At 49.1% G+C, this 24,817-nt stretch overlaps 7 protein-coding genes across 7 annotated transcripts; 2 read left to right on the top strand and 5 right to left on the bottom strand.

The window, feature by feature from the left end:
- Positions 1–3,643: 3,643 nt before the first annotated feature.
- Positions 3,644–5,400, top strand: BKA55DRAFT_682950 (uncharacterized protein; the record flags this gene model as incomplete). Its single annotated transcript, XM_046198435.1, has 3 exons — positions 3,644–3,688; positions 3,757–3,817; positions 3,866–5,400. The coding sequence occupies 3 exons, from the start codon at positions 3,644–3,646 to the stop codon at positions 5,398–5,400; spliced, it is 1,641 nt and encodes a 546-aa protein (XP_046056643.1).
- A 59-nt stretch (positions 5,401–5,459) lies between these two features.
- On the bottom strand, positions 5,460–6,475 carry BKA55DRAFT_588457 (Pyruvate/Phosphoenolpyruvate kinase-like domain-containing protein; the record flags this gene model as incomplete). Its single annotated transcript, XM_046194794.1, has 2 exons — positions 5,460–6,376; positions 6,430–6,475. The coding sequence occupies 2 exons, from the start codon at positions 6,473–6,475 to the stop codon at positions 5,460–5,462; spliced, it is 963 nt and encodes a 320-aa protein (XP_046056642.1).
- Positions 6,476–6,742: 267 nt separating this feature from the next.
- Positions 6,743–8,021, top strand: BKA55DRAFT_549854 (uncharacterized protein). The gene is made up of 4 exons (XM_046191238.1): positions 6,743–7,027; positions 7,078–7,123; positions 7,180–7,463; positions 7,560–8,021. The coding sequence occupies exons 1-4, from the start codon at positions 6,931–6,933 to the stop codon at positions 7,715–7,717; spliced, it is 585 nt and encodes a 194-aa protein (XP_046056641.1). The 5' UTR covers positions 6,743–6,930; the 3' UTR covers positions 7,718–8,021.
- Positions 8,022–10,122, bottom strand: BKA55DRAFT_549853 (uncharacterized protein). The gene is made up of 2 exons (XM_046191237.1): positions 9,258–10,122; positions 8,022–9,188 (listed from the first exon to the last, which is right to left on the bottom strand). Exons 1-2 carry the CDS (start codon positions 9,670–9,672, stop codon positions 8,419–8,421), a joined length of 1,185 nt encoding a protein of 394 aa, XP_046056640.1. The 5' UTR covers positions 9,673–10,122; the 3' UTR covers positions 8,022–8,418.
- Positions 10,123–12,340: 2,218 nt separating this feature from the next.
- BKA55DRAFT_588456 (uncharacterized protein) lies at positions 12,341–15,897 on the bottom strand (the record flags this gene model as incomplete). Its single annotated transcript, XM_046194793.1, has 3 exons — positions 12,341–13,729; positions 13,786–15,571; positions 15,641–15,897. The coding sequence occupies 3 exons, from the start codon at positions 15,895–15,897 to the stop codon at positions 12,341–12,343; spliced, it is 3,432 nt and encodes a 1,143-aa protein (XP_046056639.1).
- A 989-nt stretch (positions 15,898–16,886) lies between these two features.
- Positions 16,887–17,855, bottom strand: BKA55DRAFT_532496 (Fcf1-domain-containing protein; the record flags this gene model as incomplete). The annotated part of the gene is made up of 3 exons (XM_046189346.1): positions 16,887–17,578; positions 17,629–17,724; positions 17,768–17,855. 3 exons carry the CDS (start codon positions 17,853–17,855, stop codon positions 16,887–16,889), a joined length of 876 nt encoding a protein of 291 aa, XP_046056638.1.
- A 306-nt stretch (positions 17,856–18,161) lies between these two features.
- On the bottom strand, positions 18,162–19,512 carry BKA55DRAFT_588455 (uncharacterized protein; the record flags this gene model as incomplete). Its single annotated transcript, XM_046194792.1, has 3 exons — positions 18,162–18,211; positions 18,366–19,036; positions 19,094–19,512. The coding sequence occupies 3 exons, from the start codon at positions 19,510–19,512 to the stop codon at positions 18,162–18,164; spliced, it is 1,140 nt and encodes a 379-aa protein (XP_046056637.1).
- Between the last annotated feature and the right edge of the window lie 5,305 nt (positions 19,513–24,817).

Raw genomic sequence — 24,817 nt, 5'->3', positions numbered from 1 at the left:
TCCATCGTTAGAAGTGATCTTATGGTCCAACAAACACCCGCATCAGAGCCACAGATATGCAGAACTAAGAGCGCTTTGCTTGAAGGAAAGAAAGGAACAGAGTCACCTACAGCTTCTTCGACAGGACCGAACTCCTCAAACTTCTGACGCAGAGTAGCTTCCTCTGTGTGCCATGCTAGGCCACTTGAATGGAATTAGCAGATGAGATAGCCGCAAGAGAGGCTTGAGACAAACCCAATGAAAAGCTTCGACATATTGGATCGTGGGTTCTAGCTCAGACGTCAGCCTCTGTTCACGGCAGATCACTGAAACAAAGATTGGGTTTATGGTTGTAGATGCGCCGCAGAGGAACAAGCTCGCACAGGATCGAATCCACACAGAGGAAACAGAGTCCTTGATAACCTCCCCGGCCTCAGCGCCACTAGTCTCTGTGATCAAGATGCCGCGCGTCGTTCCGCCGAAAGGCGCGCGCTTACAGGCACCGATCATGAAGGGTGAGGAGGGTAAGAGGGGCGTCGTGAGATAAAGAACGCACCTTTGTTGCGTCAAATGCCTTCGGTATCGGTGACTGCGTCTTCTACAGACTTGATCTTGTTCTTCAAGAAACTGAGCGCTTGCGCTAATTATCAAAGATAGCCAGTTGACAAGTGGTCGAGCTGAGGTGTAGGGAGAGAGATGAGGGTGGAGCTTCAACACGGGAAGAGGTTACGGATGTAATGAAGTTAAAGCAAAGACAGAGAAAGCCGGGTAACAAACAGGTAAGGTAGCTTTAGCTTAGCTTATATTCACTAGACGGCGTGGTCCAAGGCCCAAGGATGGATGAGAGGGGTCCTGAGCATGTAATGGAATAAAATGCGGGCGGAGCGTGACTGTTGATGTTATGTATGTGTCTGTATGTATGCACCCTGCAGCTGCAGCACAATGCAGTGAGCTGGAGGCACGGCAGGCACGTTGTTTCTGTAGTCTATCGGCAGCGGCGTTGAATGACGATGCTTGCCAGGGGTGTTTGAGAATATCTCGTTTGGCCAATGCCTGGTGGGGGGCCTTGGATCGGTTGATGCTATGTTTCGCTACTCAGGAACTCTCTTTTTCACAAGATGAGCCAGGAGTCTATCGCCATCGACACAAGTTGATGGCGCTTGCTTCATTTCCACCATCGTTCACAATTCAGAGCCAAGCTCCCTCCTCGCGTCGATCCCAGGTCCCCGGTGGGCTCATCCGTGGAGGCAGTGCTGATGAACTGCACCTTACCGTCACCGCGACAGACGACCAGGGTGTCTGGTCAGGACGTTTCGGACTCGGGTCTGGCAGGGGGAGCTTTCTCCAAACAAGCTTTGGGCGGCAGAAGCAAACACAGGGGAGCCCAAGGTGCACCACCTAAACCCACCACCCTCACCGTGGCCATGAGAGTTTTGGCGGCATCCATCAGCTTCAAACGACAGGATTCAAGCTCGTGCGGGCCTGTGATGACGACGGTCCTCCACATCCTGCCCAAACTTCTCCCCACAACCATCAAAAGCCAAGCACCGCGCCTAGGCTTAAATCGCATTCTGCCCCTAGGTCAAGCATAACTGTCCGACGATCTTCCCCCTTCTCATCATACTGCCACTCTTCAATTCGCCGCTTGCATAGCCCCCTTCAATCCACTTGAGCCAATATCCCAGTCCTCCTGCGTTAACTTTGGGTTGGTACCTGTTATTTTATATCAGGTAGCTTATTGCAGGGGATTTGATATCCAACGTTGTGGTCTACGATGGGACACTTCCCGCTTCGACAGTATATATACAATACCAAGACCATGCGCCACGGCCCTACGCTTCTTTAGGTAGCGTTCCATGCCCTTGGCGATGGCGCTGCTGCTTTCAGGGTGTTATTCAAGCCCCGCCTCACCAAACGCCTGTTCCCGACACGTGCTGCCCCTCTTTCTGACTGAGGTGGAGGGTAGGTTGATTCAGGGGCCAAGCGAGCATACCAGCATGGTAGGCCTACAAGACGTTGTGACATTGAAGAATTCATGCGCAGTTTATTTGTTTCCTGGTTTTCTTATAGGCCCAATAAAGATCTGATATCTGTGTGTATATTAGCCGACCTTGCCAGCTTCTGAATCATTTATCTTCTTTTTTCTTCCTCCATTATGGCCTGATGACTTACACAGCATGTAGTTTCGGGTTCTTGAATTCCTCCGAAGAGTACTCCGTATGCAGCAATTTGGAATCTGTGTAAGACAGACACTAATCCCAGACCGTGAAACGTGCAGCGTATCGAGATTCCGTGTCTTCGTAACGAAGAGTATGAAACAAGCCAGTAAGGGTATGCTGGAGTTTCTCCTGCTCGCATCACCACTCGCTTGAATGTTTCAACAAGGAGATACGGGAAATAGGTAATTCTGCGAAGCCAGCCATGACAGCGGCTGCCTTGATAGCTATGCAGTAGCGTGGTGAAACGCTAGATTAAGCATCAATGCGATGCTACCTTGGCAGCGGCTTAGTCCATTTCGGCACCCATGCCAAGAAGTACCCTTCGTAACCAAGATCAGGGACCATCACTTGGATCTGACAGGTAATTCGCATAATGGCTCTTGATTGGGAATCAGAGGCTGCATGATGGATGTTCCTATAGCAGAGCATGAATGGAAGCGAGCTTATAAAAGACGCTCAAAGAGGTGGCATCAAGGGGAATAGACCTACAGCACTTCGATTGGCTTCAGTCCCAATAACGAGCGTAGAGCCGCGCTTCTTTCGAACTTAAGAAGAAAAGGCGTGTAGATGAATGATAGACGAGGAATAACTCCGCATGAATGGCGCCCTTTCTTTTACCTATGACTTACACCTTTGGGGTAGGCACCAACCATACCGTAGCACCTCCCTTCTTCAATAACCAGACGCGTTGCGCGGAAGGTGCTAAGCTCATATCATGCTCATATTTGGGCTACAAACCAACACTAGGACAATGCCTAATATAAGCCTCTCAAGGCTTGGTCATCTGCAAATGCATTTCATCGACTCACAAGAGACTTGCAGGTTGTCCTTTCTGAAACTTGACCTGGATGGGGCCTCACCGCAATCGCCATCATTCGAATGGCCAACACGAGATCCGGCACAGGGTCTTGGAAACTTCAAATCATTGCTCCCTAGATGCTGAACCAAACAGGCTTGACGCGGTTCAGTCTTGGCTGAGCCAGGTTCATGATTATGGAAGTCACAACGATTCAGAACAGCATTTCGCGCAAGACATGGACAACGATTACACACCAAATTGGAAACCTCACAATCTTTCTACTGTACCGATATCTCGGAATCATCACCAGTCTCGTCGTTCAAGAAACCGAGCCTTGGATCAACAGCCCCCTTCCGATTTACTCGAAGACGACACATACTCAGAATCGCAGCATGGGCCTTCTCTTGAAACTGGATCTGATAAGGAGAACAGAAAGAGATCTCGCTCACACTTTACACATAATTCTCATAAAGACAAATCTGGCAAACGGTTGTTCGAGAGACAACCAAGAAGGAAGACACGCCCAGACCGATATACTTCCAAAAACATAGGGGGTAGGAGGGAACCCACGGCCGAGAGCGAAGAAAGGAGGCCAAGAAAAAGGCCCCGCTCGAAAAAGCAAGAGATTAGATCGAGTCGAGATATCATGAACAATTTCACATCTGGTGCCATCCCAAATACCAGAGTCACAGTAAGTATTGAAGCAAATCTGAGCCGATCTTCTATATCAAGTAAACTAATACTTGTGTGTTTTGTCAGATGAGGCCTAATCTTACCGCTGGGCTTTTCCTGAACGGTCGATCTTCGACATACGGACAAGGTATGCTACTTCATGGGCTCGATTTGGTCTTTTCTCATCATAACATAGTTACTGACCTTCCATTCAATGATATGACTTCTGTTGAAACATGTGGTGAAGTAGGAAAGGTAGAAGGAGTCCCCCAACAAAGTACAAGTGAGAATTCTAGTCATAGTCAAGATGAGGTTTCAAATGACGGCCATACTTCGCTGAACCCTGCGGAACCCCCCAGAGCCACAACAAATTATGGAGGGAGAGAAGAAGAAAGCCTTATGGATGGTGATTCCCAAGAAAATCAACAGAACACCAGTCAAAAGGAGGGGTTTGAGGTTCAAAGTGGCTCCGTATCATCGACAGAAACCACCCAAGCATCTGACTGCGAGACCCCTGAAGCGATGCTCAAGAGGCTTATTGAGACAGGCATCTTCGATGGCACAGGCATTTTTAAAACGACTTCACACGGGACTCTGGAGCCAAGTGTTGAAGATCACGGTTGCCTCGGCATGAATGGTACAGAACAATCAAGTAAAACTCCGACATATCAGGATAAGGGGGTAATGGCCGACCCCAGCAGGCAGTCAACCCTCGGACCAAACATACAAACTACCACAAACATTACACAATTCGGTCGGAAAGATGACGCAAAAGATGCACCAGCGCCAACTATAGTATCGCACTCCCAATATCAACGGGAATTACCAGTTCCGATCTACAGCACCTCTACACAAGTTCAATCTCCAGTTCTGCCAACGTCGGTAATTGAGAATAATGCACACAAGATTCCTGAAGAGTCATGCGTTACACAACCCCAAAGTACGAGGAGTATCTCTGCTACTAATAGTCGGAGGCACCCGCTCTCTCAAATATCAGAAGGAGGCGATCATTATATCCGATGCCTAGATCAAAACGATCGGCCAGGGTTTATGTTTCCAAACCTCATAGCGCAGGATTTCAACGTTGAGCACTTATACCACCGAGCCTCCACAGAACAAACCGAATCTAAGTTAATGGACTTGTTCGTTCACCGTGGCTTGCAGTCCCGCAATAACACGATACCACTTTCAGAGTCTCCAGGTTTTCAACATCTACACCAACCACCTAATGGGCTCATCGGCAACTCTGGCCTTGACCCGGCCGTCTTCCCAACAGCATACTCGGAGACTTACTCGGATGACCGAGAGATACAGCATGATAAGACGCAGCTTATACAGCCAGACTATGGCGAAGACGGTGAGACAATTCATGAATTCATCAAAAGGATCGAAGGTGAGGTAAGTATGAAATGGGACCATTCGCAGCAATCTATTGTTAGTGGCTGCATTGACGACATAGAGGAATGTGACGAAATCGAGGCGTTCGAAATGGAGAACAACGAGCATCTGTTGCAATGCAGCGATATAGAGCGTAATGCGACAATCCAGTCGAGCTTCCACGGCATATATTCGAGCTCTAGTCAAGGGCCAGTATCGGTAAACCAAGCTATGGCGGAAGATTGGGGACAGTTGGGTTATGAACAAAATCAATACTGGACGGGAAAATATCACGATGAGCACAAAGTCTCAGATGCAGAAATGGTTGGTTTCTGGAGGCCTAATCGCTGTTAGGATTATGTACTCCCGTCTTGAATCTTTGGTATAGCGATTCATAGCTGGATTAGGATTCATTACTCGGGTTCTTGGTCCTTCCATTTATTTCTCAAGGACTGAACATCAATACCACACTGTTCTGCTTTGGCAATAACAGCACTAGCTTTGCCAACAACAGGAGCATCAATCATTTTACCATCTAGGGTCCAGGCGCCTCGACCGGACGCCGAAGCCTTCTCATTAGCGATGGAGATCCTGATAGCCCATTCGACTTCATTCTGATCCGGAGCGAACATGCGCTGGACGACTTCGACCTGGCTTGGATGTATGCATTGCTTTCCGTTAAAGCCAATGGATTTTCCTCCAGCGCACTCCTCTTGGAGAGCTTTTAGCCCCTGCTCCCCCTTATAGGAGGTGCAAACCAGATCAATGGCACTTGGCAATCCTGCTGCTCGGGCTGCGGTGACTATAGCAGATCTTGCATAGAGAAACTCGGTCAGAGACGGAGTTCTTGTCAATGAGAGATCAAGGGCGAAATCCTCGGCTGCGAAGATGAAACCACTCAGGTAGGGAGATGCCTGGGATATCTGAGCCAAGTCCATAATGGAACGAGCTGACTCGATAAGAGCTATGATCTTTATTGGGTTCTCGGCGTCAGTTGTGTGCCGTTCTGGAGCAACATGTCGGAGAACATCAGTAACGAAGGTTAGGTCAGCCGCAGAATTGACCTTGGGAACCACAACAGCATCAACATTGGACAATGGTGCGAGTGTGGTCAAGTCTGAGAGAGCAAAAGGGGTGGAAACAGCGTTGATGCGAACAGCCAGCTCAGAAATGCCAGAAGGCCGAGCTTTGAGGTTGGAGACGTGCTCACGCAGTTGATTGCGGGCTGTATCTTTAAGATAGGGTGTAACGGAGTCCTCCAAGTCATAAGTTACGTTGTCTGATCTGAGACCAAGAGACTTGGTGAGCATCTTTTGCGATGAGCCTGGCACTGAGGGGGGGTCAGTCTCGGCATCCGATCAAGAGTGAGGAGTCCTGATTTACCATAGAGCAAAGAGCGTCGAATAATGGATGAAGACCGAGCAGCCATTGCGACGTTCTTTACTTGTAATCAAATACGAGCACAGATACTTTCCAATCGCGTATATAAGTAGCGCTTGAAAATGATATATCTGACAGACCGAGGTAGGCTGTCGCGACTTATACGCCGAGACTCGGGGCCCACCCACGGCAACTCGAGCTCATGACGTCCTACCGTATAAAACAAAATCTGCCATTTCCCACCGCCTGCCCAAATCAATAACAGGGGTTTTTGCTGTCGCGGATCATACTCCATCCCTTGCGCGGCTTGATAGAAGGCCAGCTTACACAGTGATTTTGAGAGTGACAAGTAGCTTCAAAGCTCAATTTTTTGTTTCCTTGTCACCTACGACCCATTCACCAACTACGACACTCTTTCTCCACGAATCAAATACGAACAGTCTGAACGAAAAAAAAACATAAATACTACGACCTACCTATTTTCAATACGACTTATTAGCTATCATGGATGCCACGCAACCACAGCCCGCGCCGGGCAGCCTTAGCTGGCGCCTCAGCGCGCATCCCATTACGCTGCTCACCTTTCTAGGGTTCCGGATATGTGCGTATCTCACGTTATTCTCTTGGAGCGCAATTGCTAATATCCTGCAGCAAGTGTCCTGATCTACTTTCTCGGTCTGTGGATCATAAAAAGCATGTGTGTATCCTCCCTCGACCCTCTTCAGCAGCGCAGAGCACTAATTTCGTTGGTAGGATCATGATCTTCATCATTACGATTCTTCTCCTCGCCGCCGACTTCTACTACATCAAGAACATTGCCGGTCGTCGCCTTGTAGGTCTGCGCTGGTGGAACGAGGTCGATCCTCAGACGGGAGAATCTCAGTGGGTGTTTGAGAGCAGTGAGCCAGGTACCAAGACCATCAACCCGACCGATAGCCGCTTTTTCTGGCTCGCTCTGTATATCCAGCCTATGCTGTGGGTTCTCATGGCTATTCTTGCTCTTGTGCGACTGCAGTTCTTATGGTTGCCCCTCGTTGGTACGTTGATAAAATACCCCTTGAGCCTGCGATCCAAAGATAGAGGGCATGGTTTGTATCTATAGCGGGTTCAACTTGACTAAAACTTGGTACTAGTTATCGCTCTTGTACTCACCATCATGAACACCCTGGCCTTCTCTCGATGTGACAAGTTCAGCAACGCCTCCAGCATCGCTGGTAGCGCTTTTGGAACTGGCAACCTGGCCGGAAGCCTTGCAAGCAACATGGTCAGCAACTGGTTTTCTCGCAGCTAGAAACAGACTGGGCTTCGGAGGGATGAAGCCTGAGCGAATATTGACTCCATCACTTCGCTTGACTGAACGAAAAAGAAGGACTCGGCCTGCGATTGTTGTTTTAGGACTTTGCAAGGCACTGATGCCGGTATGAGTCGTTGACGTTGTAAATCAAGATTACAGGGTTTCTTAATCACTGGGTACGAGTTTGCGATAAAGATATGCAGTTTCACGGCGCCTGTGGGCGGGAAATGTATGAATAATAGCTTGATCAGTTACCGCTTTGGTGTCAATTATTCACAATATAACTACAATCCTCTCGCTATATGGACTGCGCGACGCTATCAACGATTTCCCACGAATTGTGTTTATATTAGCACGATATCCATGTTTTCATAATCGCTGCAAGTAAACGTCTTGCAAGATATCGTATCAGGTTTTGGCCTTTCGTCAATCTCGCAAAAGAAATCTGTGGTATCTCTCTAGGCCTGCATCTGATCGACAGTTGGACCAGCTATACCGTCAACAAGCCAAGAATACACAGCACCGTTACGATGAACAAAACTAAGCAGGCTACGTGGGCGGCCCAAGAAGTGACCGTAAGAACAAGACATGGCATAATCCAAAACTCCAAACCCCATAACACACCCGCACCAGGAGTCAATGCCTCCCGACCCGATTTTCTCCGGTCTACAGATGGCTTTTGCCCATGCGAGGCGGTACTATCGTCTCGCCGCACGCTCAATCTCATCATCCAGTTGCCGCTCCTCTTCCTCTAATCTTCGAATCTCATCGGCTGTCATACCGTCTTCGACCAAGTGAGCCACGTTGGATGACATGCCCTGGGGTGTCTGAGCGCCGCTGTGTGCTGCACGATCATGGGACCCGATGGATGAACGAGGCACGCCGCCGGGTGGGGGAGTTGGAGCGGCACCACGATCACGGTCGAGGCTACCGAGAGCAACAGGCTGCATATGGTTTTCATCTGAGTAGGGTGAGTTGGGTGAATCGGTAGCACGGCCATGAGTTTCCTTGTCCACTGCGTATGTTTGCTGTGTGACATACTCATCGCCAGTCTGCTTGCTGCGTCGACGCCGGCGAAGAAAGAACCATGCGAGTGTACCGATGATAAGGAGACCACCAATAACAGCACCAACGGCAATGCCAGCAGTTGCGCCAGTTGAGAGCCCACCACCGCCGCCACCGGAACTTTCTTCAACCCCTGAAGTCGACGAAGGCGAAGCAGTGGATGTTGCCGATGAGGATGACGAAGTGGTGGATTCCAATGCCTCTTGTTGGCTTTGATCCTTCTCGAGTTGGTCATTTAGTTCAGTGATCTCGGTGTTGTTGTTGCTGTCGGTGACAGTGAAGAGTTCTGTTTTGGTGTAGCCTGAAGCTCCGTCTTTCTTCCAGTCGACCTGAATGTACATCTCTTTTCCATAATATTTCGAGGTTGCACCTGTAAAGCTGAGCGTAACAGAATTGTTGGTAACTGCGTTAAATAATGTATTAGTGACTTGAAGAGATTAAAAGGGCGTCTCGCATTCCAAGCAGAGCATACCATCTGTGAGTTGCCTATCGGGCTTCGCATTGCTAAACTCGGCATTACCCAAAGGTTCGATATTGTCGCCGTTGATAACCTGCCACTGCACCACGTTGAGTGTGGCTTTGGGGTCATTCTTGTAAAAGCCGATTATCTTTTTGTTCCCGTCGCTATCCTTGAGCTGAAAGACTCGACCGTTCTCGAAGTTTGTCGAATTAAAGACAATGACTTTGGCCCCTTCATCATCGTCGCTGCCGCCTGAACCAGAACCGCCTACGCCTGTGTTGCCGTTACCTGAGCCGCCAACACCTTCGGAGCCGCCTTTACCGGTAGGTGTGGCAAAAAAGTTGTCGGTGGAAGATGGTGCATTTTGCATGTCCTTCACGATATCGCCCGTATCGTCCCGATCAATTTGGTTGGCTATTTGTTCCATTTTGGGGTGTTGACTTGTCTTGTCCAGCTATATCAGCAATTATGTGTTGGCGATTGGTGGTATGTCCGAATCAAATAGGTTCTCTTAGACCTCTCGTTCACTTCTGAAGGCCAGCACGTCGCAGTTGACAAGAGTTTGAAGACAATCCTCTGTCGTGAATCGTTCGTTTTTGTTTATACTCGTTTGTTGAGTATGGTCAGGTCAGAGTCTATTCCAAACCGCCAAATGATATCTTGGGACAACAGGTCCCTGGGGACAGAGAAACGAAGTAAAACGCAGCACAAGCAAAAAAAAAAAGAAAAGAAAAAAGCGATTTGGTTTTATTAGAGGGTGAATTTCGATACCTGGTTAGATGGCAAGACGAAAAAAAGGTGACAGAAGCGGAGGGAACAAAGAAAACAGGCCAGGTCCAACGGGAGTGAGAAACGGCTTGCTTGTCTTTCCTTCCTCTTCCCTGGTCACATTGCTGCGGCAAGCCCAAGCGTCCTTCAGCCCTGGCTTGACTGGCTTGTCTTGACTTGGTCTGGATGGTTGCAAATGCAGCCCTGGGCGTACTCAGCCTGGCCAGCTAGGACTTCGTATAGAGGGTACTTTCATGGTACAGCACAGTATATGTCCAGAAGTGGCAAGCTTGACGATGGATGACTCCACTGTATCCCTTCCCTAGGAACAAGGTTGTTTCTACTGGGCTGAACGGTTGTGTTCCATTGCTTTGTAGTGACCGTAGGACTCCATTCGCTGACATGAAGTCTGAAACGTCTGCTAAATGCATATGTCAGTTACCGCTCGCCCCGTGCATGATGTTTCTAGAGATACAGTGAAGTTATTTAATTTAACCAATTTACTGTGGTGATCGTAATTGATTTACTGGACTGTCTCAGTGTTGACAGACCATCAGCCCAACTTGACGGATTCTCTCTCAGCTGAAATGTTAGAATAAAGGGAATGCTCCATCCTTACTTCTTCTGGCTTGGGCTGGACTGGGGTGTTGCCCGGACCCCTGAGACCTCTTCGTCCCTACTGGAGACCCTTGATCCCGCCATCACAAACGCCCGAGGTTCTGATGGAGTGCTTCTGTAAGCACTAAGGTACCGAATTGGAGAGGCCGAACCATTCAAAAGGGCTGAGATTTTCAGAGGGCAAGTGTGGGAGTGATATCTTGTTCTATCTCTGCTCCTCGAAATATATAATTACCATCAACTCTCTCGCTATGCTCTACTCTTTAAGACATCCAATGGCTTCTAACAGTTACATCTTGGGTACATCGATTTTATTGCATGACAGTGGAGAGGCGCTGCAGCCCGCTAACTGCCCGCTACTCCAAACGTTGATTCTGCCCTATGAAACGTTGGCATTAAAGCACCCACTCTTTTACGACCCTTCTCCAATTGGATAAGTCTACTGCGGCTGACAGGATGCTCGGGATCTGCTCAAGAGACACTGTGAGGTACATACTGTAGACTTGTTGATCCACTAGAATGTTGGTTCGGCTCATCGTCTTACACTTATTGGTGCTGAGCCCCGTCAGCCCCAAGATTACATCCATCCATCGTTTCTAAGGTGGACTAAGGACTGTTGTCAGAAAATAACGGAAGAGATGAAGACTCTGTTTGCAAGGATATGTTAAACAAGAAATAATCCCTAAAGTACGTTATGCCTATAACTTGTCTTGTCTATCAACTATTGTTTGTTGCCATGGGAGAGCAACTCATTTATACGCGCCGACCAATTAACCTCAGACGTAATATCGTACCACCACTGCAGGATTCAGAGGATTAAAGTACTTTGTCTTGACCTCGTCTACCATTCTAGTACCAACCCAACGGCGATCTCGTCTATCCTTGATGAGACATAGGTAATAACTCATCTTCTCAATACACCAACGTTCACTCCTCTCAAGGACTGAGAGAGTGTGAGTGATTTTGGCTGACACGGGAAATACCGTCCTCTCACTCTAAATTACCCAACTGAAACTCAGCATACCTACACTTCAGCCGCTCTCTAGCAATGCCTCAACTTGATGTTTATTAGCTCGAGCCAGGCCAGCCTCGACCAACACCACCACCCATCCTACCCTGGAGACAAACAAACTATCTGTTTTCTTTCACAATTCCCATCTTGCACAGCCAGGAGGCGTGTTCAACTTTCTGACTGGCGTATGCAGTGTGGCATTCCAGGTCTGCAAAACACGTGTATCGTGTGACCTTTCGTGTAACGAATCTGTGTACGGTGGTTGAAAGGGGCGGTACATTCACAAAGATCGTCGTCCAACAGTCACATCCACCCTTTCATGCTTGTTCTGTTTATAGAACTGACCATGAAAGCCAACACTTTTTAGTGACACACTGGCCAATAATGCAACAATGCAAAGCACCATCATTCGAATTAATGCTTCTCCTCTTGAGTCTCGTCTTTGTCATTGCTCATGCCTACTTCGCCAGGTATTCTAGATGGTACTAACTACTATGTCTTAGGTGTATTTGATGCTCTATTACTCCTTCATGAATGCAATAACATCCAAAAACCATCAAGCCTTGTTTGCGCCGGAAAACTCAAAACTCAAAGTCAACGGTAGAGTCAGAGTCCAGACCAAGAGACTGATCCCCTCCAATCGTCTGCCTCCCCCCGAAACGCCAGCAACTCAAAAAGGTAACTCCAAATTACCAAATCAAGCGAATGTCATTGAAATCTCCTTCTCTTTGCCAAAATCATCATCATCTGAATCTCCCCACGGTTCATGCAGTGTCATCGTCGGTAATGTCTGCGCCGTCTTCACCTGTGGCCTACTTGCTGTCGTCTCAGTAGGTGCTACTGTTGCTGACCGCGGATGATCGTCAAACGAGGTATCAAATGTCATCTGAATGTCGTCCTCGTCATGTCGGCCCGAGCCGTATGCGTCACCATGTCCTGACCCAAACCCTCCGCCGTACGGTGAGCTGTACCCAGGTGGTGATGCTTGTCTGGTGTAGCTTGGCGTGTAACTATGAGACCTCTCCTGGGACACCCGAGTCTCGTGCGAGTCTCGTGGGGCGGTCAGATCCGTCCGAGACCCTGCTCTCGAGCCATTGGCCACCGCCGAAGGAGAAGCAGGAAGTGAGGACACATCCAGCTTCATTGGAGGCAGAGTCGATTTGATTTCCTTGACTTGCAGGTCCTCCGGACTGGCGTAGTGATCGCGAGCATCCTTGGCAATTTCTGCTCGGATTGCATCAATGTCGAAAAGGACACCAGTGTTGTTGTCGGCCTGTTCCCCCTCCTTTGCCTTCTCTTTGCCTTCTCCCTTGTTCTTTGAGTCTTCGTAGATTTCCCAGTCCTGTTTCTCCGCGTTCTTTCGACGACCGAAGAAGCTGAATCGCCCACTCTTCTTGGCCTTGCCCTCTTTTTCGAGGTTCTTGCGTGCCTCTTCGATCTCATTGATCAGCTCTCTCTGGCGCTCATTATGGTTTTCCGGGTCTGGATCTTCAATTTCAACGAACTCTTCACTCTCAACAGACCATCCACATCTCATCAGCAATACCGGCATCTTTTGTCGATAGTCCATGTGACCATTCACGAGATCCGTTACGTCCATGTTCTCAACGAAGGGGCAATCCTCCACCGGAGCTAGACCTGCTACCCGGCGGATACCTCCACTGGTGAGCCGGAACAAGTAACCTAGAATCCAGTCGTTGCGGTTGTAGGCATTCACGAATCGTCCGGAAACCACAGTCTTAGCCTTGATGTACTCCTCCTTCTTCACCACGATAGGTGAACCAAACATGTAGACGTTTTGCACAATACCAACCGCCCCCTTCTTACTGAGCTCCTGGATGCAAGAGAAAACAACTCGTGCTCCGATCGAGAACCCAACCAACGTAATGGGTCGTGTTCCTAGGTTGCGTTCTAGCAGGGAATCTGCAAGAATCTTTCCAGCGGATGTAGCTCTGTCCAGTGAGACAGCCCAAGGGTTGTCAATAAGATAGGCAAGCTTGGTAAGAATTATCGGCAGCTGCAGAGCCGACATGAGAGCAGCTAGAATGGTTGTACCCAAGATTTGTTGGATACTCTGTGTGAGAGCCTTCATGATTGTTAGTCAGCTAGCCTTTAATTGGGACAGGGTGTAAATCTGCTTACCTCAGTAGCCAAAATGTTGATGGTGTCACCCATACTCCGAAGCATCTCAGGCTCGAAGAGCACTGAGTAAAGGTCACCCATGACAGGGTCTACTGTACTGAATGGCAATCGTACGTCATCGACCTTACCTGTCAGCCACCCTGAGATAGTGACAATGAGGTTGACTCGCTTGTTGTTGTGAAGGGGACGGTATTCGAACGTCCTGACCGCGCCAGTTCTTCGGTCCGCAGCCCTGCCTCCGATGATACTGCCTGACGCCGCTGCCCCAGATGTGATGATGGCTGCGCCTCCTACACCACCGAGGAAACTTCCCGTGCCAGTCACTCCAATGGCTGTTAAACCGGTAGCCAGGCCAGCACCGATGACAGGAGCAAGCAAACCTGCTGAAAGACCAATGACCAACCCACCACCTACTGTGGCCAAACCCATCATCACGTATCGCCGGGTCAATGCGTTCTTCCTGCGAGTTTCCGTGTGCTCCTCCTCATTCCAGTTCTCTTTCTCAGCAGCTTGCTGCATCTCCAGAGCCTCTGTGACCTTCTTCTCGAAACGGCAAATATCAACCCACGTAATATCAAGACTCTCACCAACTCGTTCCAAGAGAACCCTCGAGCGTGAATCGTAAATAGAATCAGCAATCAAGAGGAGAAAGAGATCGCAAAGTACTGTCCACCTAAGATCAATATCGATCTTTGCGGTGGTGGGGAGCTGTGATGGTGTCTTCACGTCGGAGAGCTCCTCGCCGTCAAGCGCCTCATATGGCGGCGGTGCCTCGGTAGGCTTCTCATCTAGCGATGGGGTGCCTGGCATCGATGACTCGCCGTCTGCCATGGGATTTGATACTCGGGCATTAGTATTAAGCGCGGGCGCCAAGTCCTGCGGCATAACTCCATGTTCTGCCAACTGTTCGATCATAATCTGCTCAGCTTCATTGATCTCCATATGAGCGTACAGTCGAAGCATCATTTTTTGACCCCACATCAACATGGACTCAACTGAAATACCAACCTCCTTCTTCGTCTTCTTGAATGCTTTCATTTTTTCCGCTTCTTTCACAAGTCTGACAATTTCGAGACGGACCAATCCAACATATGCAACTCTTTGGCCTTCTGTCAAGAGATCTTTGGTAGCCTGCATCTGACCGATGGCATCTCGTCCTTCATCATCGTCGACCATACTGGTTCCGGCTGCACTCTTGAAAAGATATTTTGTGTTGTCGTCCATGCTTGTTGCTGACTCGGCATCATCGTCTAAGGTTACCCGAGTGTAGCCCTTGCCGGCACCACCAAGTCCTCCATATTGGTATGATTCATCCTGTTCCGGATCGTATTCCCTTGCAACTAGCTTGTCGTCGTCGTTGTACATATCGTATCGCGCATAAGAAGGCATTTCTTGCCAGTCATCATCGCCGTCCTCCTTTTGAGGTTCTTCTGGTTTGGTAGAGACCTTTTGGTGGGAAAACTCAGAAACATCATTTCGATTGGCCTGCGCAGGCGGTACAGGGGTTGGCGTGATTTTGTTGGGCTGAGGAGGCTCTTCCTTACTGACAGCTACCTCATTATCTGTAGGCTTTTTGACAGGATCTGCTGCCTCTGGTTGTGTTTCCACAGGGCCCTTGTTCTTCGGATCGTCAGGCTTAGGAGTCTCTTGCTTGTTGACAGCGACATGGACATCCGTAGGCTCCTTAGGAGCTTCTGGCATTTCTGACTGTGTCTTTCTAGAATCTTTTGGCTCCGAATCGTTGGTGCTTTCGGGCTCGACAGGCTCAATCTTTTCTGGGGTTTTGCTAACGGTTGGTGTGGGGGTTTCGTGCGTGACAACAGGCGGGCTCGAAGCATCTTTGCTGGGACTTGACTGTTCAGATCGAGCATCTTCAAACGTTTCGCTCTTGTCGTCATCCTTAACAGCTTCGACGGCGGGGGGTGTCGTCTGATCGCCGGGCTTATCGTTCTTCGTCTCGGACGCTCTCGGTTGCTCACCGCTAGAGGCATCTGCTACTGGACTTGAAGCAGACTTCTCATCTTTGGGGGTCTCGGTAGGCTCATCGTTCTTCGGAGTCGGATACCGTCTGATGGGCAGACCAAAATCGTCGACTTCGGCAGGTGCAGTCATGATGTCAAATACTGGCGAATTATGGTTTGTTTGGGTCTCCCGTTCAACGGGCTCAACGGAAAGAATTGCTTCTGCGACCAGAAGAGAAAGAAAAGAGAACGATGATTTGGCTGCGTGTAATGCGCCTTGAAAGAATGGATCGAAAGGGCCGAAGGTCTGTAGATGACATTCGACCCAAGCAGAAGTGCTGCGAGCGGGCGAATCCTTCTGGCTCCTGAAGTAGGTTGAGCCCGGTCAAAGGATAACTCTATGGTGAGATGATGTAAGTGGTTGCTCGACGTGAAATGCCACGCCCGTGTCGAAGGTCTAGAAGCTGAGGTGAGTTGTTAAAGGAGCGGGCTTATTGTTCCCCTCGTCCCTCTCTAACGAAAAGGAACAAACTCCTATAATTATCGATGGACAGAATCCAACTTGACATTACTTTGAGTGGGGGTCGACCCATCCCATCTGAAAAGATGGCTGAGTTCGTCGGAAGCGGTTGGTGGCCCTCCACTAATAGACAGCGGATGGCGGGACTCTCAGTGGTTCTTTTTAGTGGACGGGGACTTCATTGTGCCTGAGGTGGTGCATGGCACCCTTGTAACTCAGGGATGGGTCTCGTCATTCAATATATGGGTGTTCTCTAATCAATTTCTCCTTCATACCTCACGCGACCCCTGATTAATCTACATAGGGACACATTTCTTGATTCAAGATCAGCTTTAGCAATTGATGCAGTTTATTGTCATCGCGAGATAAGGAATTGATTACGGCTGAGTGAATCATGGTTCAATTAAACAGTTAACATTGTTGACGCTCAAACACTATTCCTTTCATGCACCCCTTGACTCCCTCAATCTATACTATCTTCTCGGGTATCGCTAACGGCGCACACTCCTTTTGATATCCCCTGCCTTCATTGGCGCATACTCCGGATCAAGTACGTGGTGATCTTAGCATTCCTGTCTCAACCCTGGAGCACTGTCCACTCGCTTTGCTTGCTAGTCTTCTCATGTCTCTGCCATGGTCACTTCCGCGGCTGCAGTATCCGTTTCGCCATCATCTGTCGTACCAGCAGTAGCCTTATTCCTCCTCCGTCTCTTTCGCTTGCTGGTGCCTTCTTGTGGGGCATCCTTCTCACCAGTAGATTCTTGCTTCCGCGGTTGTTGTCCTTCTGTCTTTGCCTTCTTAGGCTTCTGGACTGCCAAAGGATTAGGCCCCTTGGGTCCGTGTCCTTTCTTCTTCTTCCTCTTTTGTTCTTCGGAGTTGTCACCGGTCTTCTTATCGGCCTTCTCATCGTCGTCTGCATCTTCTCGCTTTCGCTTGCCCAGTGCGTTCTTGATCTCTGCTCGAAATTTGCTTCTCTCCTCCTTTGCTCGCACTTGAACGCTCTCATCCGCCATTGGTTCGAGAATCATAACACTCCTCTTGATATAGATGAGAGGGACTCCTTTGATACCTCGCAGCATCTTTCGTACCTCCTGGTCTTGGCTGGCCACAACGTAGCGATGCTTGTTCTGGAGTGTATCCTTGGGGTCGACAACTGATCGAAGACACTCTTGAGTGCTCAATGGCTCGGGATAGTCGTCGGGATGGTGACCGCATCGTCTTCGCTCCAGGGTCTTGGCTAGGTCGATGGCCTCATGTACACCCGGCTCGTTTCGTGCTGCATAGAGTTTGCGAATTTCGCATTGAGTAATCACTATTCCGATTAGAAGATTCACCACGACAGAGTTTGTTATGATAACATACTGGGCTTGACTTTGCCATGAACTGTCCTTGAAAGAGCAGGCTCGAGGTCCATCTTGAACCGCGAAGAATCTCTCACCATTTCGGCATCGACTGCATCTGGTAAGCTTTGTCCATCTGGCTCAAGTTTGCGACAACTTACCCAGAACCTGATAGGGCTCACGGAAGCCGAAAGTCTGGGAGAACTGCTCCATGAGCTTCCGATATTGTTTTGATCTCTTTCCTCTCATTTTGAATAATTTGTTGTCGAAGTATGTACCAAGCTAGTTGTTTAGACATGTTAGGACTGGATGCGACGAAGTCAAGGTTGGCAGAAAATAAATTTCCTTATCGCGGCACGTGTGATAAGCCAAAATCGACCCGGTGCTGTCATGCCCCGCCATCCCACTTCACTTGTCATGGCCATCCTCAGGGCTGGAAAGTATTGCTATTATTTAATCATGGGAATTCCATATCTGAATTTTCTTTAGGCAAATCATCTCTATATAATGCATGATGACCCGTTATATGAGAGCCATATATTCCCCTCTCCATCATTAAATCGTGTAATTAGGTATCTTATGCTTCGGTCGGTGCGGCAAGTCTACTGTAAGTCGTTCAGATGTCTCAGTTGTCCAGCAAAGAGACTGCTATCATCCCTCATTCTTCACGCAGAGGGCTGCGACAACACTGATGTCATCAAGTTTACCTGCTGCTGTTAGCTTTGCTTCCTCTCTTAGAGACCTGTCGCTGTAGCTTACCACCCTCGCTCGCCAAACCCTCCTCGATCGCATGCTCCATGAACGGGCTCTCAGCGAAAGGATCTACGGCGATTTCCCTTGCTGCCTCCATCAGATCTTGAGCCGCAACTCTCATCCCACCGTTGCGGCCACCTGTGCGATCACCGTTGTGAGCTTCTGCATGTGCCCCAGATTCCCACTCTTTAACGCTTTTGAGTATTCTTGCAACGATCTCATGCTCCCAAAGATTATCAATAACTCCGTCACTCATCGCAAGCACAATATCTCCAACTTCCAAATCGACCTTGTCCATAACTGCATTATCGGCGGGCGTGTCAGGACTGTTAGTTCCAAGTTGTCGTGGGCAATCAAACCAGTGCCACTGCTCCACAGTCTTGTAAATGACTTTTTCAGTACTGGGCCGGAGTACCATGACCTGGCAGTCGCCCACATTAGTCACATACAAGACAGGCGATGCCTGTGCTTCGTTCTCGGTGCAAGTCTTGTAATGTAATTGTGCGCCACAGGCTGTTGTTGTTCCTAAACAGTCATGCGACGTAGTCGCCTCGAGAGTCTGTTCATAAGCACTTTGTAGGCTGGCGATGGGGTTCGGCTCTTGCGACTTTGCTAATCCGACAAGTTCTTCCTCGATCGCAGAAGACCAAAAATGCCCAATTAACCTTGACCAGAGTCTACAGTTAAAGTCAGTGACGATGGTAAAGAGATTCGGAAGTTGCCCGGCAACTTACCCGGCATGCCCTCTCGGTCTTGTGGCCCACGCTCCCACGCCGTCGTTGGCACAAATGAAATAATCACTCGCGTAGACAGCATCATCGCCATTTGTTTTCCCTCTGATAAGCTGCCCGTTGACAAAAGCACGACGGTCACGGCTCTGGTGATGTGTACTTAAAGGATCGGTAAAGGATGTAGACGGAGGAGATAGGAAAGGCGGAGGGAATGGGCGGGGAGGTCGTTTCGCAAAGAGTCCGATGCCTGTTTCGAATCGAAAAGGCAATATAGGAATATCATGTAAAAGGCGAGTCGTCGTCGAAGCGAATCGTCTCTTGCGACATGGGCGCCATGTTGTGCGTGTCAGGCGTCGCACCGGGAGCGATGGTAAGAAGGATGTCGGGACGGCCGCCAGAATCGAAGATGGTTGACTGGGCATTCCAGCTGCACAAGCCTGGAGCTGCCCCTTTTGAGTTGCCTGCCTGGCCGCAACCTGTATTTAGATTGCTAATGTGCTCTCTGGGAGAGAGATGTGATCTCCAGGAGAGAACAGAACACCGTAATCAGGCTCGGACAAGTTGGGGGACTACAGACAGCTGCCCAGACACGTGATAAGCCCGATACCGCCAAAATAGGGCGTCATCCAGAACAGGCAGTTTTTGTGTCAAAGCGACCAATGATTTACAAACACTATTCTTCTCCCGCAGGAACCCGAGCTCATTGTTGACCCCAACGGTAAGAAAGATGACTAGGCTGAGCTAGCATTGCAGAGAGAACGAAAGAATACCCCTATTTACGCCCTTAGAACGACACAGTTTTGTGCGGTTGGCCTGCTTCTTTTGTAAAAACTTGCCTTGAAATAGGGATGTGCTTCGGCGATCTTCCGTGAGAGAGAGCAGCCGACGCCCGATTGTAGCAATGCATGGCGTTTGATAATTAAGCCAATCCCTCATTCATAAATAGGCTACATCCAAAGAAACTCTGAGCAAAATTGACACTTTCAAAGGCATATATATCTTTCTATAAAGGGCCCATAGTAAGTAATCAGTCAATCATGATTTTGGTGAATTGTGTTAGTCTCAAAAGCACGAATAGCCATGGTGGATCTTTAGACGAAGAGATGAAAGATGGGGACCAATGGATGTCTTCTTGGGCTACGGGAAACTGACAGCACTTCAACAAAATTCTTGGAGACAATTGATTGACCAGATGACACTGTAACACTGAGGTTGTTAGTCGCTGGAGTTGTGTAGGAGGTACCACGTGTTGGCGCCATGGAGAGACAGGCGTCTTCACACGTCATGAAACGAAACAAAGCTAACGGGACAAAATAAGGTGTGTCCAATCTCACGGTTGCCGCACCTTGTTCCAACCGATCTGGAGGATCAACCCAATCATGAATGCCAAGAAGGGTTGGCAACCTGCAAGCTGCCAAAAGGGAGCCAGATCCTCCACTAGCTGGAGATATCGTCAACATTCGTTCAGGAAAGGTATTTATGATAAGATGAGGGCCGTAGGATGACGCATTTTATTGAGACATTGCTCATGATATGTCTTGATTTCTCCACGCAAAGATCAACTGGACTGGAAATAGTGCCTCATCGCGATCTGAATCCAAACTTATCACCGCAAGATTGGGGCTCATGACGTAAGGGATGGGGATGAATCGATTCTCAATCAAAGCCCATTTCCCCATTGGGGGTCAGCTTGAACCTCTTGCGGACGCTATTATGCGGACTGCGAAAATAGCGTCCAGAACACGATTCTAACGACGTACGTGTAGCTGGCATGACGATCTGCGGCTCTTTAGATGAGTTGTCGGCTTTCAAATGCCTGACGATCAAACAGGTGGACCTGGGCGATCGTACGGGGGGGCTTGTAGAGGTTGTGCTAATCGCAGCAATCTCGTGCAGTTGGAACTTTGAAGTGAGACGTCTCATGTTAATCACAATCATGATTGACACGCAAGCCTTCTTGATGAAGTATCTGTATGAGCATCAGACAAAGGCATTAGTTAGCCGCCTTTGCAAAATAACAAACCCCATTCTGGTTGTAACCTTCGAGCGTATTTCTGGCGGCTGAGTGAGCATGGATAGTGCATGGCCAAGGGGAAGCCGGTGTAGCCGGTTGAGCTAGGAGATTCATAAGATTTTGCCCTGAATTTAGCTACATCTTCTCAAACAATAATACGTTGTGGCCAATGGGATTTTGTGATAGTCATAAACACCAAGAGCTTGGCAGCATAGGTAGCCATCGCGATTTGGAGTCCAAGCACAAGCTGTAAGGTCTTGTTCATCAAAGTACACTTCTATTCGGAGTTTGGGAGTCCAGGTTGTCTTCTCCAGGTTTTGAAAACCCTGAACTATACTGATCCTTGTCCGGCTGAATTAGGGCTCGGATGCCTCACTCAGGACTTACCCAGTAACCTACCATGTACTAAGCTCAGAGGTATTGGATACCTTTACAGAAGGGAATGGCTTTATGGATGACTTGCTACAGATGTTGTATGTGTGCATTTGGCGATTACAGTAAAGCTATTTGCATAATACGAACCCGAAACCGATAGACTACCCACTCTATCTGAGATGGGCATCAACATTTGAGGCCTCAAAGTGCCAAGCCTTTTCTGACCCCAGAAAACTACTGAATGAAGCCCGCTTATCCTCCGAACAGATTCTGGTCATATCCCAGCGGCTGGATGCTTACGTATCTAGGAAGCAGAATGGTGGAGTCGAATCACCAAAAAGCTAGATATCATGCTGAGGCTTGGCGAATTACTATTGAAGCAATACGAGGCCTGGCTTGCCTACCTAGCTCGCTCGCTGGTATGGTGTAATTTCGCCGGTACGAGACGGTATTTCATCAGTGAAGCTGACGGGATGGGACGATACCCGCAACATGGCGAAACAAGAGAATCGCGACTAGAGTGGCTGGCTGCAGGGCTAATAAGGGCGCTGAGACGCATTCAATGGATCCCATGAGAAATGGTTGATGGAGACAGCGGCAACAAGAAGCCTTGAATTGGAAGATGGCGTTAGTGACGAATCTCTTTTGCCGGGATATGCCTTTATCCACTCCGTCCGTATCCCGCCCGTCGTTAACGCCGCTCTACGGGCTCCGAAGCGGGAGAATCCCAGCCACTGTCTACCGAATATTCGTTAATAGGCTCACATTGGATTGTAGCTTTGGGTAGTGGATCGGCGGTAAATACTGCAGGTACCCAAGCAGCCAAGCTACCAAGTTACCTCTTTTGTAAGTCAAAGAAGCATTTGGACAAGATTTGGTGTGATTTTGCCTTGATCTCTGCTGCGCTGCGAGTTCCAAGGTCTGCTGTTGTGCATCAGATGCCAGGTTGCGTGCTCAGATACCAAATCAGGTCGTCTCAGACAAAGGCATGATGCTGGTGATAGATGGCGCCAAGCGACCGAAGCCCAGATGCGCGCGGCCTTTCCTCACGTTGCACCACACATGTCTCCGGATCTTGGCTGGGTCATAGACAACTGATCCGGTGTCAGAATGATTGGATGTCATGTTTCTGTAACATGACTCTCCATACATCCAAACTGCCCACTCAGCATCTTTCCAGTCAATGAAAGGCATGTTACGAAACAAAGGCCTGCTGTCGAAGGCTCCGATTGATTCTTTGTCCTTCTTTGGACTCTACTTTCGTCTCGAGGTTGAGTCGTCAACTTGAAACTGGGCTTCATGTCAAGTATATAGAAAACATGATACCCTGCCATTTTTGCATGCATGTTGTATCTTTCCTTGCTTCTCACAGCATCTAACCTCTGTTCGATTCCTTGATTCGCTTTTTATACATTTACTTCCATTTTAATTCTCTTGGCTCACCGACTTTGCTTTCATTACTCGGTGTGCAGTACATTAGAGGTGCTAAGAGGGTCCTCTTAGTGAATTGAGGGTGTCTGCTCTAGACTTAGACTTCTCGCCCAGACCACGGCCGGTTGCTAGTGACGTATGCCATCGACCAGGTCCATCACCACTCGATTCGGTCATCGCGAATCGTTCATCAAAGGACCGGACCATACTGTACGGGTACGGGGGTACGAGGCTGCAAGCAAGGCAAAGCACATTTTTGTATGCAGGCAAGCAAGCAACCAAGCAAACAGGATCGCCTAAGCCCGGATCCTCTTGATACCAGCTCCGGAGACAACTCTAGCTGAAAGTTACTCAACTCGAGGGACTTATCAGTAAAGGGACCCCCGCGCTGGCTGGAGATCGCAGCATTGAACCAGGCTTGAAGCTTGTTGGAGGTCCTCTTTTTTCCAAGAAAACCTGCTCTTGACGTTGCGATTTCTGGGTCCCCTACCAGCCTCTGACAGATTTAAACAACGAAGCCCGCAGGCCGAAACCCTGGAAAGGTGTACGTTCTGAATGACGCATCTCCATTTACAAGCTCAACGCAACACAGGGCGAGCAGTTACAGCTGCACCGACCACTAACAAAGTGCCGTTGACATTGACATTGGCATCCAATTGCCATCGACGCCGTCCGCCGAGTGACGATCTTTCTCAAGCCCGCCGACGCCGGCTTCCGCGTATTAACGTATGCACACTGAAATCACGAAATCACGGTCACGGCTTATAAGAAATTACCGGCCACCCCATATCCAGAGCCAAGACTCGCATCGTCTAGGTTCTCGTCACTGTCACTTGTCGCTCGCTCAGTTGCTGCAATTCCTTTTACGGTAGTTCACCACAGTTTTGACCTTGACCAGCTGTACCAGGGCTGGTCATCCTTGGCCGGTTAATAAGTACTGACTGACATGTCAGTCGCCCGAAGCATCCGTATCTGCATCCGCAATCTGCCTTCGCACCCGCCGCAGCACCACCTTTGAATGGATACGGTCCGGCGCCGAGTTCTAAAGGGAGTCTAGAGTCTAATAAAGTCGCACATACAAGAAGCGCCCACCTCACCTACATCTGAATCGTCCCGCACGCAAGGGCCTGTTTTCTTCTTCTTTCCTCCTCACTCCTGGACCTTGGATTCGCCCTGATCTTGGATGCCCAGCGATAATCAAACTTGTCTGGAAATTACGGTACCAGACTGTCGTCAGTATTGTGGCTGACGCACCTCTCACCTGTCGAGACATCCCTTGCGCAGTTGATCTGGTCAACTGCCTACCTAACAGCTCTCTCCCTTTTGCTGTTTGTTGTTTCTGGGCACCAATTGGCCTGATACTTTTTGATATTTTGTCTCAGAAATTTCCTCATTTGCAGGCCGAACATTGTGGACAAAATGGGTCGAAATCGAGGTGCGTACCATCTTCGTGAATTTCATTCCAGCTCTGGATGTGTCTTTGGTCGTCCGCTACATACGCTGCGTTGCGTTGCGTCGCTTTACGACCCGACAAGACAGAAGACGGCGCTAGTGGTTTGCTGGTCCTTGCCCTGGCGTTGGTCCAGTCTAAGTCTAGGCGAGCTTGCCCATGTCATGATGGATGCCCACTGCACGGTGGGCAGCTCAACGCCTGCAACCACAGCCAGGGGGCTGCTTATGGGTACCTCTCGGAACGGCGGGGGCTTTGACATCCACTATGCGTTGACGTGTGGTGGCCCAAAATTCCCTTGGCTAGTTCATCTAGGGGTCCGTTTCTCTTGGTTCAAGGGACTGAGTGACGGGCTCTCTTCCTCCAGGGGCTGCATGCCATTCAGTTCATAACATCTCACCCCATCCCGTCCCTGTCGTACTAACTCGTTGGTGCCAATACTTTAGTACTCTCTTTT

The sequence above is a fragment of the Fusarium redolens genome (assembly GCF_020744475.1).
Source record: "Fusarium redolens strain MPI-CAGE-AT-0023 chromosome Unknown BKA55scaffold_1, whole genome shotgun sequence".
Classification (NCBI taxonomy): domain Eukaryota; kingdom Fungi; phylum Ascomycota; class Sordariomycetes; order Hypocreales; family Nectriaceae; genus Fusarium; species Fusarium redolens.
This window is presented reverse-complemented; position numbering and strand designations above follow the sequence as displayed.